Raw genomic sequence first — 12,508 nt, 5'->3', positions numbered from 1 at the left:
TGGGGTGTATTTTGTTGATTTTGTTTTTTGGGTCAGGAATGGAAAGAACGATATGGAAACAGCCGAGAAGATTCCACTAGAAATAGAAATGTTCACCCAGACCAAAATGAATCTAGTTTCTCAGAGACCAGTGCAAGCAGACGTAAGTAATATGCTTTTTTCTATACTTTCTAAAACCTTCACTAGCATAATTGTAAAAGTAGCAATAATTTGTTTTCTGCTTATCACCTCAGAATGCTGAGTTTACCCCTTTTTGTCTCACGAAGCCATGCTGTTCACTCCAGGAGGGACAGTAGGTCTCCACGGGGCTGGCAATCTTTGATATTTCCTCTTTCCACTCCATGGGAAGGTTCTGAGAATAATCACAGATTCCTAGGTCATTTATTGGACTCTCTGATTTGACCTGTAGTCCTTAACAATTTGAGCCGCTGTTCCCAGCTGTGGGATTGACAACTAAGGGCTTATCTACACATTTGGCTAAATCAGCACTGCTGTGATCGATGCAACTGTGTTGATTTGACCCGCTAAGTCGATGGGAGAGCACTTTCCCATCGACATCTGTATGTCAGCTCCCTGAGAAGCATAAAGTAAGTCAGCGGGACAGCATCTCCCGTCGACACAGCACGGTATAGACACTGCTGTAAGTCGATCTAAGTTATGTTGACTTCAGTTACATAACTGAAGTAGTGTAATTTAGGTTGATTTACAGCTTTAGTATAGACCAGCTCAAAGTGGATTGTTATACTGTGTTCTGAGAGGTAGGGATGCTTGCAATTTTCTACAGAGTCTAAGATTTTAAAATCTGTAACCCTTCTAGTTGCCCAGATAATCTTTCAAATGTATATTGTCACAGTAATTAGATTTATAGAATATTAATTCAATATACTGAATATATAACCTATTATACAAACTCGTAGTTTACATTTTTTTATAATGTGTGAAACTACCATATGTTAAGTCATTTGAAGTGATATATTTCTTGAGGGAAAATAGTAAAATATTGGTCAAATTTTCAGTGGGCAGGTAATTTGTTTTTATGCTTATTGGAGAGTTTTACCCATCTTTTTTTTTTTTCTTCACTTGTACATATTTCTGAATTTTTGCATGTTTTACATGTTTGCCCATGAGCTTCTCGGAGCTGAACACAAATAATAGTATGCTAATTTATGAAACAGAAAATACAGCTGACCCATCAATACAGTGAAACTGAATATGCACAAAGTGCTATTAAATTAATAAATATATTGAGTAGAGAGAGATAATTTTCCCATGTAACTACTTTCAATTATAGTAATCTTATGTGTAACTATGATAGGTACAAATTTTGAGGAAGAAATGTGGCGGGTTATCTCTCCACCCTCCCCGCCCCCCCACGTGGAAATCCAATATTTATAATAATTAACTGAAATTATTTTAACAAGGAGTCCAATGGCTCCTTAAAGACTAACAGATTTATTTGGGCATAAGCTTTCGTGGGTAAAATACCCACTTCTTCAGATGCATGGAGTGAAAATTACAGATGCAGGCATTATTATACTGACACGTGAAGACAAGGGAGTTACCGCACAAGTGGAGAACCAGTGTTGGCAGGGTGGATGTAGTCCACTCCCAGTAATTGATGAGAAGTTGTCAATTCCAGGAGAGGCAAAGCTGCTTTTGTAGTGAGCCAGCCACTCCCAGTCCCTATTCAAACCCAAATTAATGGTGTTAAATTTGCAAATGAATTTTAGTTCTACAGTTTCTCTTTGAAGTCTGTTTCTGAAGTTTTTTTGTTCAAGTATGGCTACTTTAACATCTGTTATGGAATGTCCAGGAATTATTTTAATGATACCCAAATAATATGCAGCATTCCAATATTATAATGGGAAGCACACCAACTGGTATTGTGAAGACTGCATAACAGATTGCATTTTAACACTTGTTCCCAGTCATTAATAACTTTTTGAAATTTTGGCATTTGGGTTGATTTTTTTTTTTTTTTCCCCTGGCATGGTTTTTGCCCGAATGTTTGATTTGGATTTGATTTGGCATTTGTTTTAAGAAACATAGTTTCAACCAATATTGTCTAACTTTTGAATCATGGTGCAGGAGGAATATATTTTTCCAGTTACAAAAGCTCATAATTTTAAACTCTGTGTCAAAATAGGTTTAACTGAAAAGTGCCTTGAAGTTTTCTGGTTAGATTTGGCAATCTATACCCAGTGTTGGCCCTTTTGAAAAATTGCAAGTTGTACATGCAGAGTGAGTGCATTTTTTGCAGGGGTACTGGTTGGAACTGTGAGCATCCAACTAGGATTAACCAAATATTGAATCTAGCTATAGTCAGGCTTACTTTTTGAATGACTTACAAGTAATATGTATATTAGGTTTGTTTGTTAGAGAGAGAGCATTTATAAGACATGGGATTTTAAGATGTTTAATGATATTTGCTTATTCTATACTTTTTTTAAAAAAATATTCAGCTGTGTCTAAGTATACCAGGTCAAATGGCAGGACCGAAAGGGACAGAATAGAACTCCTCCAAGATGCGGAACCTTTGGATTTTAATGCGGATTCAGTTAGTGATGATCCTCTTGATCATCCTCTTGACTCAGGAAGGTGAGAAATTTTCAGTTTTATCTAAATGAAGTGTTCGGACTTATTATGTCTCTGATCCATGGCAACTATATTCAGTTCACAGGTGTATCATTGATAAACAGAATTCAGAATCTCCCCTAGTTTTTGTGTCTTCAGATGACTAGGGCAGTATTTGAAACCACTTGAAACTTAGTGCTGGTGATTTCTTCTTCATCTCCCAAATGCCTAATGGGTCAGACTTATTTATTTCAGTCAATATTTTTGACGTATATGTAAAATATATTGGATACATGTGAAAAATTTATTTCATAGAGGCAAAAGTGAAGGAGTCAGCTTCTGTGAAATCCTGTAAAGAATTAAGGACATTGCAGGGGCTGACTGTGGCTCAGCTAATTGTTTCCCACGTTGCTGGTGATCTGTAATTTACAGATGATGAAGCAAAAAAGGATCATGAATTGTGTTGGAGAAAATAAACAAGCAGAAGTGAAAACTGTGTATATATATATGTAGCCATGAATTTTTGCTGTTCAGTCATAGTTACTGAGTTCATGTTCATCAACTTTGCATAAGTTCACATGAGCAGAAATTCTGGCACTAGGGAAGTTAATTGCAAAACTCCCATTGAGTTCAATAAGGTCAGGATTTCATCCCTGATTGGTACCTAACTATAGTCTTGTAAGTTACTAAATTTGTTTACAAAGACACAGGGCCAAATTATCAAAAATCTCATAAGGTGAAAGTGTGCTATTGAGTAGTAACTCATTAACTTGTACTCTCTAACCCAGTGGTTCTCAACATGGCCCCCTGGGGGTCTGCAAGCCCTTTCAGGGTGGATGCAGGGCCCCACAGCTGAAGCCCCAATCCCCAGCACCCCCCGAGGGGCTGAAGCCAGGAGGTGCAGGGCTGAAGGCCTGATCCCTGAGCCCTGGTGCTCTCTGTGGGGCAGAAGCCCTGAGCCCATGGGCAGAGTTGGGGACATGAAGGGCATTGCCCCTCCCGCTCCAACTGCAGCGCAAGAGCATGGCAGTTCCAGGGGCAGCCCCACACCTCTCTCCTCTCCCTACCCCCTGGCCAGGTCAGAGGTGGGAATCCAAAGCCAGGCAGTGTGGGGCAGCTGTAGCTCTGGCCGATGCCATGGAGCAGGCAGCGGCAGCATTCCCTCCTCTCCTGCTGGTGCCCCAGGTTGAAGCTGCTCCTCAGCTCCCAGCCCCCTTTGCTCTCGCAGAGGCAGCCAGTAAGAGCCCCCCCTGGTGGGGAGACCCAGCTCCATGGCTGGCAGACCCCTCTGGAAACAGGGACCACAGGGGAGTCCTCCCAGCCCACAGCCCCTAATATCCCTCGCCCTGCACCCTGAGCTATGCCCTCCCTGCACCCTGAACTACCCATTGCCCACACAAAGCCCCTAGTAACCCTCTCCCTGGACCCTGAGCTAACCCCCTGCCTGCTGGCTGACTCAGGGGTTGGAGGTGGCACTCCCTCCCTGGTCTCTGCCATGTGGAAGTGTCTCGAGCCCCACTGGCCCCTGCCCCCGCAAAATAGAAGTCAAAGTACCGCCTATGCCCAAGACCCCTGCCCCGAGTGCCACCACCCCTCCCCTGCTGGGCCCTGGAGTTTTTATAGCATTTTGAGGTGGGCTTCAGAGAGAAAAAGGTTGAGAACCTCTGTTCTATCCCATGCATCATATAATTTACACACACATAATTCTTGCACTTGTCAAATGAACACAGGACATTGTATAATGCATTATTTCTGCTTCTTTAATATGTGTTTTCATCTACTTGCTAAACCTGTAAAATTGAGTAATTTTCAATGGGTCTAGCAGCCAGAATGAACTAGACTCTAACACACTTGTTTTAAAACAACTTAACCAATTCTGTCTAAGCAGTAAGAATTTTTTCTCACACCAGTGTAAATCAGGAGTAATTCTATTGAAACCACACTGGTTAAAACCGATATCAGGGGAGAATCAAGCCCTGTGTTTTTTCCATGGCAGCAGTTTAAAGCATCTTAAAACATGTAGAACAGTGCTAGAAGGGCAGGTCCCTGCTTTGGGTCTGTTCAGGATTATTAGAGAGAGAAAAACACAGTTGTGATGATCTTTTGAATATATTTGTGTTTTTAAGTCTTCATATATTTGGCTACTAATTTGGGGAAACATATTTTTTCCCCTCAGAAGCTGCTATTCACCTCTTAATGGTGTTGGGTGGTGCTATTTCACTGGATATCATGTAGACTCTCTTGCTGCTTATCCAACCTGAAAACTTTCAGATACCAATAAAAGTATTTTTCCTTACAATTTAACAAAAATATAATAGTCTTTGGTTTCTTCATGGCTAATAAGAAAGGTAGTTTAGAAAAAAGACCTCCTCAAATATGTTTAAATAGTCTCTTGGTCACATGATATTTAAAAGATTTAATTTTGGATAGCTAACCGCCATGTATAAAATTCTTATGCACATATTTTTTTAGATTACGAGAATTTCAATTTTAGTATAATTTTATTGTACAGATTTTTAATGTATTTATTTTATTATATATAAGTGAATAAAGTGCATTGGGATCATCCAGGATGAAAATCACTCTAAATGTAAGTTATTTTGCAGTTTAGATATTTCATGTGGCAAAATGGGCAGAATAGATTTCTTTTTAATACATACTAGATGTGACTTTGCTTCTATATGTTACTGATGTTTTCTTTCTTTCCTCTTCTCTTATACAATTTCTTTATGTATGTCCTACAGGTATCAGCCTGGTGGAAGGTATTTATCAATGTCACGAAGCCGAATATTTGATGATGTCTAATCCCTTCATAGCTTATGAAAACTTAATAGAAATCAAAGTCTGCTACTCATTATTTGGAAAATACTGTTTGTAACATTTCTGAACCAAAAAAGACATTTTTCTCTTAAAAAAAAATTGTGGAAAATAAAGGAACAATAATAGTTAGAAAATGCACCTTGTATAGTAACTCACTTATCAGGGCTAGAGTATACTTGTATTAACAGGCATTGTTACACAGTGTGGAGTGTTTTTTGTTTTTGTTTTGTTGTTCTTGGGGAGGCTATAAAACTATTTAAAAACCCTAGTTTAGTTAGTTAAAGGTGAATCTAGACTAAATTTTATACATGCAAATAGGGCTGAAATTGAACTGTAACTTAAAGGTTTGGGATGGATTTTGTTGTTTTTGTTTTGTTTTTAGTTTTGGAAAGAATCGTTTTTTTTAAAGATGCTCTGAGAAATATAATATAGTTTAGTCATCCAAAGTGAAGTTAAATGAATTACTGTATTACACATTATTATTAAACATCTTGCTATTTGAATTTTGAGCCTGAACCGGAGTCCGCTGAAGTGAAAAGTCTTCCATTGACTTCAGTGGCCTTTGGATCAGGCCGTTTATGAGTAGAAGGGATCAAATGGCAATTCTGTATACACACGCTGGCATAAAATGTGGAAGTCTTACACGTCAGTCATAGAATTGGGATTTTTTTCTGTTTCAATATTATATGCAGATAAACAGTAGCATGTGTAATTAAGATTAAATATAAACATAACTATTTTTGCTATCAGTGTCATTCAAGTATTTGTGCAATGACAGGAATGCATTCTCTAAGGTCTGGTGGCTGTTTAAGAAGACTTTTTACAGTAGTAGCAGTTGAAAATCTTTATGTAAGAGAAATTTTAATGTGAAATATATCCATTTTAAATTTTAAATGTTAGTTTTTCACAAACTTCTAGCACAGCATAAAACTCCTGGAGCTTTCCATTTGAAAAAGTGAACTATGTAGCATGAATCATTATTGGTAAATGCTTTTGACATCCCAACTTGCCTTGCACAAGGTATCTGTGTTTTTAAGGTGCCTATATTTTACAATATGTAGGCTTTTCATTGCAAAAAGAAGAAATGCTTATTTTATGCAAATAAACGCCATCAAAAATGCCAATGAATAACAGTGGAAAAAATGCTGTTATGCAAATGATTTTTGGGGAAATATGCTCAACTTCAATTTTGCTTTGTTTGCAATTTTCAGCCAAAGGTAGGTTTTAAGTTGACATTTTTTAATCACTTAGGAGTTTTCTCATTGCAAAGTGAGGGTGAAAGCTGAAGCATTAGATCTCAGAACTATTTTTCTTTTTCATACTTGAAAGATGGGCAAGTCCTAAAGCATCTAGAAATGGGGTTACACTGAAAAATAGGTTTTCATGGATGAGGTATTCCATTTAGTAATAGTCTGTTTTCTAAAATCTGTGCTAATGTGATTCTATCCTGCTTTAATGAATAATAATTCAGAAGTTCAGAAAATAATGCTACTTGTCGTGTATTCTCTGCTTATTTACAATGATTTGAGTAACTATTTTGAAGGATAGTGAAATTCTGGTCCACTTCTGTAGAACCCATTAGATAAATAAATAGACATATAATAGCAGATTAAACTCTGAATCCTTTCTTTAGATACATGTACTGTTCCTGCTGAAATCAGTGGGAACCTCATTTGCATCCAAGCGCATAAATTCTCTCTTAAAAGTGGGCCTGGGAGAATTTTTTTAAAAAGCGTTCTGGAGTTTGGGGAGTTCCTGCTCTTGTGTGTGTTTTTTAACTTTAGAAATCCAGGTCTTCTGTGCCCTGGAAGACTGATCATTGGAGAACTAATGACATCACCAAAGACTAAAAGCTGAACAATTGAGAGGAAAGAAATTTTTATTCATACTGTTTAAAAGTTCGTCGGTCTTTCTGTTAACACCTATTTAACTCCAATAACAAACATTTTGGAGAAAGAATCTTTATTAAATTATCTCTATCCCTCCTCTTCAATCAAAGTATGATTACTGAAAATACACAGGCTCTTAGGCACATTCTCCTCCTCCTTTAAGTCTTCCAGAAAAACCATGTGAGACTAGATTTGGCATTCCAATTTTTTTTTTATTTTAAAAAAATTGATACCTAAAGACCTGAAAGCTTGTTTTTAAACTTCATAAAGAAGCCCTTCCTACCCCCTCCCCCACCCCCAAAGGCACAAGCTCTTCATTAATACGTTACAAGTCATATTGAAGGGGCTCTATTCTTAGCTCCACTGCTGTTAAGGAGAGAGAGAAATTCGAGGACTTCAGTAGCTCAGACCATAGGTTAGAGGTTTGTTACAGGAGTGGGTGGGTAAGATTCTGTGGCCTGCGTTGTTTGGGAGGTCAGACTAGACGATCATAATCGTCCCTTCTGACTTTAAAGTCTATGATTCTGTGATTCTATTATAAACTTCACAGAAGGAATGCTGGATACTCATGAAGAGCCTGATCCGCTTGTCATTGTGCAAGTAGAACCTAGCCCTAATAAGAGCTGCTCTTGCTATCATTTAAGTCAATGGAAGTTTTCTTTGAGTTCAGTGGGAGCATGGTCAGATCCATATAATAAGAAAATGAGCTAGACCCCATGTCTGGATTCCCACTGATAATTTTCAAAGTGGAGCATAAGGATTTAGCCAGGTGACTCTAATGTTAATGGGACTCCGGTGACTAAAATACAAACCCCAGCATGGAATTTTAACCCCCTAACTGTGGTGGGAATTTCTTAGGTTTTGTGGTCTACTCCAGGTGATGATGCAATGAACTGATTGTCTAGGGATTGTCCATAACGCATAGGAGTAGTTGTATCATTAAAATGTTGCTTTCAGCGTTTCCCTAGGTTTTGATTTGTTAGCTAGATGACTGGGGTCAGATCCTGATCTCATTGAAGTTAATGGCAAAACTCTCATTGACTTTTAAAACCAACGGTTGGATTTTTAATAAGCGTTCTTGTACTAATTAATTTACACTCTGAAAAAGAATCCTGTATGGTTTCCTGTGAATGTAAACCTGGAAGATTTATCAGTGTTACCATTTTGTGAGAGGACGCAATTGTGTAAGTACATGCTGTTTACTGATATAGTAATTTATTTTACTTGGTAAATCTCACAAATATGTACCTATTATGTTCCTGCACCGCTAATACTCAAAATTAGAAAGTCCAAAAATAATTGCATTGTAAACTGTACCGTGATTTGGGAGACTGAACAATAACATGTATTTATGCTGCCACTATATAAACATACTTATATGCAACTAAAGAGTATGTAAATCATATTTTCTTATAAACTAAAATGTCACTGTATTAAATTACAAGTAATATACACTTCCGATCTTGCATCATGTTTTTCACACGGTTTGATTTATAATTGTGGAGTATGCCAAAAAAGTAGCAAGTTAAATAGAAACTATGTTTGGATGCTGTCATGTCAGTGATGTACTAGTAAACCCATGCAAATTTTGAATACATTTGTAAAAAATCAGAATGCGCAACATAACTGTACTAATAACCCAGAACTGTTGTGTTGTGTGTTGTTTTTTTAAAGTATGGGTAGAGAAACTGTTACAACCAATGAAACTTAATGTCTTTGCTAGACATGAAAATCTGTATTATCAGGTGTTTAAAAATGGGTGTAGAAATAGCTACATTCTGAAGTGAGTTCTGTGCACTTTATATTAGGTCTGGCGTGTAGCATTCAAATGTAGGGAATCATTTAACAATTTGGGGAGGAACTATAGAACTTCGTTTTTACTGTATATTAAAACCAATATCTAATGTTGGGGCTGGGGAGATGTAACATGTTATCCCTGAGGTACAATTTTAAAGTGCTAAGGAAAAGGTCCTTTTGGAACAAACCTTATACTGCTGTAATTCACACTACTGAAGAATGCTTAATGTCTTCTGCATTTGTGTTTGTTCAAATAGTAGTCATGTAAATTTAAGTAGCTATGATTACAGTATTAAGAGAACTGGGGAGAAGCTGCTATTTTTTTCACTATTTATGTTCTTGCGATTGCAAAATATAGCCCTAACAATTATTTGTACAATTGAAGGTGTAATAATTGTGGTTTTCCACTCCAATTCAGTGTAATTATGGTAACTTGTACTTTTATTAAATTAAACCTGGAATATTGTAGCTGTTCCATGAGAACAAGTGAAGGTTTCCTGTTCTTTTCTTTCACTATCACTGTTAATTACTTGAGACCTAACGTGCACTTAAAATATTAGAAGCTTATGAAAGAAGTTCTCATTGATTCATTCATTATAATCAAATGAATATATCGTAATTGTTAACAAAAAACACTAGTTTTGAGGCTCTGTATATTCGGTGTCCTAACATTTAATTTATCTAAAATGCAAGAAAGTCATTGCAATTTTTACAGAATATCGTCTTGTAAATAATAAGTTGTAACATTTTGACTGAGATTTTGAAACCCTCTTTCTGCAGTGTGCTGTGGAGGGCTATCTACTGCCTCACAGCAGTACTATGCCAATACTACTTGTGCCTCTAGCAGACTAGTCTAGTCTGAAGTTGAGACGCTCCTACATTTCTCCATTCCCTTAATGTGGACCAACCGTTATCTACAAAAAAGTTTCACCTTAAACCAGACCCTCACTCTACTGTATTAATTAACTGTTGGTATGAATTATGCTTCATTACATCCAGTAACTTTTGTTTCAGTCATAAAGGAAGATGAGCGAGTTTATTCTTTGTAGGTGTGCTCCTCACCACGTTAATGTGTCCAGATTGTAACAGATAAGCAATGCCAGTTTTCAACTTTTGGTTATTCATGACTGTGTCTTACTAGATGACATACTCATATGAAATGTAGTAACTGGAGAATGGTGTCTCAGAATTTCTCTCTCAAAACTCTTCCTATAGACCAGCTGTTCTCAAACTGTGGGTCAGAACCCCAAAGTGGGTTGTGACCTCCTTTTAATGGAGTCGCCAGGGCTGCCATTAGACTTGCTGGGTCCCAGGGCCGAAGCCTGAGCCCCACCTCTTGGGGCCGAACCCCAAGGGCTTCAGCCCTGGGTGGCAGAGCTCAGGCTTTGGCTTCAGCCCTGGGCGGCAGGGCTGAAGTTATAGGCCCCCCATCCAGGGCTGAAGCACTTGGGCTTCAGCTTTGGTCCCCTGACTTGGGGCAGTGGGGCTCAGGCTTTGCCTGGCTCCGGTGTGCTCAGGCTTCAGTCACCCTCTCCTGGGGTCTTATAGTAATTTTTGTTGTCAGAAGCAGGTCATGGTGCAATGAAGTTTGAGAACCCCTGCTACAGACATAAGTGGAAGGGCAGGGAATTAATTTATTTCTGTTGGTACAACTTTAGTAATTGCAGACCTTATTCCATTTTCAAATGTGTACTGTATTAAGAATAGGCTATAGGAGTGCTGCTTATGGATAGACTAGGTTTTTGCCTTACGATACAAGTATAAGTGTGCATAATTTCATGCTGTATTGTTTTGACCCTCACTTAATTGAAGTTTGTTTTTGTGTAGTGTTCTAAATTATTGATGTACTGGATATATTTTTTAATTGTATGTTTGAATATCTAGTGAAATAAAATTGTTTGCATGAAATAAAATGCATTTCTACAATACTACTTGTATGTGCTTTATACATTCAGACTTCCTCTAGAAATGCTTTTGTTACTAATCTTTTTTCAAATAATTTTACTTTTTCCCAATTAATAATTGTGAATTGATTTAATTGAGAGTATAACCTTACTTTGTTTTTTTTAACTTCCTTCAAATAGCAGACTAATATTAAACTTACAGGATTTGTATGTACTCATCACACATTTTTAAGAGGGGGAGGATACTTTTTGGAATAGTTTACTAAGGTATTCTGAAAAAGAACAGTGATATATTGGGTTTGTTTTGGTTTTTTCCTGCAGCCCAACTGGTTAAACATAGGAATAAACTGTGTTACCTCCCATCTTCGTTGGGAAGTTTTATCTTCCACACTATGATCATTAAGCTGCTGAAGTATGTAGTTTCCCTTGTAGTCCATCCAAAGTGCACTATTAAAGATTGTGATCTGAACCTCTGCTTTTTGCAGACCAACATCTCCCATGATTCTGATGTATAGTAGGCTGCTTCCTTCCTCTCTGCAGTTCCAGAGTCATTGCAATGTAGTTTCTGCTGGCCATGCCCCCTTTTCTGGTTTTCCACCAGAATTTCTACCTCCGTGGCAGCATTTAGTGGCTGTTTGCTTTGCTCCTCACCATTTCCTTTGTCAACTTTACTTTTTCAATTCATTTTTTGAGGAATCACATGCAACTTTATAATGCTTGTTCCTCTTACTTTTCCTCTTCATCTTCCCCGGATCAGATAATTGGCAGAATGATGGTTTCAGCCACCCAGATCCACCCCTGTAGCAACCTCCTCTCTTGGACTCCTCAAACAATGGCAGAGCATACGAGCAGGAACCTGGCTAAACCTATGCAGCATCTCCCTATGTGAAACAGTATTTACAGGTTCTACAGGAGTAAAATGATGCCCTCCCTGTTCACAACAAGCCGACACTTGCATTGCACCTTCACAGGGCTCAAGCAGACTGGCATATTAGATACCCCTCCTGCCCTGAGGAGCCGCAACTCCAATGCAGAAAAGCCCAAGCTGGAGCTTCCCAGACTTTCAGGGGGAGAGTATAAGGATGACGATGCTATTATCACAGTTATGGGAGTAAATCTTACAAAAGACCTGGGCTGCAAGGAAAAAAAACCCTTGAGCAATCCAAAGTCCCTTCCAGAACTGAAGGAGATCCTCAGATACCTGGGGAAAGAAGCAGGACTCCTACACATCTCTTCCTTTGATGTTTGGCAGAATTCTTAAAAAGAGACTCTGTCTCACAAGCAGTGGAAATGGGACCCAGAAAGTTAGTACACAGAAGAAGACCTATCTAGAGGGCTCAAGGCTCTCAGTAAAAAGGGTCAGGACAGACTGTACCCTGCCCATCGCATTGCAGGGACCTTTGTAAAAAAGGCAAAAAGAGACAAAACACCCTAGAAGCACAAAAAGGGAAAGAAGATATAAAAGATCTAAGAAATATTTGTACACACTCTCCCTTCTCTATTGAGGAGGGAGAAGTTCCGGAT

The 12,508-nt window shown here is 38.2% G+C and overlaps 1 protein-coding gene across 1 annotated transcript in view; it reads left to right on the top strand.

Moving 5' to 3' along the window:
- Positions 1-11,006, top strand: part of LMBRD2 (LMBR1 domain containing 2) — a 59,074-nt gene extending 48,068 nt beyond the window's left edge. Inside the window, exons 16-18 of the mRNA XM_077816750.1 lie at positions 37-142; positions 2,463-2,598; positions 5,319-11,006. Of these exons, the coding sequence (XP_077672876.1) occupies positions 37-142; positions 2,463-2,598; positions 5,319-5,379 (303 nt within the window). The 3' untranslated portion in view covers positions 5,380-11,006. The remainder of the gene's footprint in view (positions 1-36; positions 143-2,462; positions 2,599-5,318) is intronic.
- The last annotated feature ends 1,502 nt before the right edge of the window (positions 11,007-12,508 follow it).

Source organism: Eretmochelys imbricata, chromosome 5, assembly GCF_965152235.1.
Source record: "Eretmochelys imbricata isolate rEreImb1 chromosome 5, rEreImb1.hap1, whole genome shotgun sequence".
In the NCBI taxonomy this organism is placed as follows: domain Eukaryota; kingdom Metazoa; phylum Chordata; order Testudines; family Cheloniidae; genus Eretmochelys; species Eretmochelys imbricata.
The sequence above is the reverse complement of the archived record's forward strand: the minus strand, read 5'-3'. Positions and strand labels throughout refer to the sequence as shown.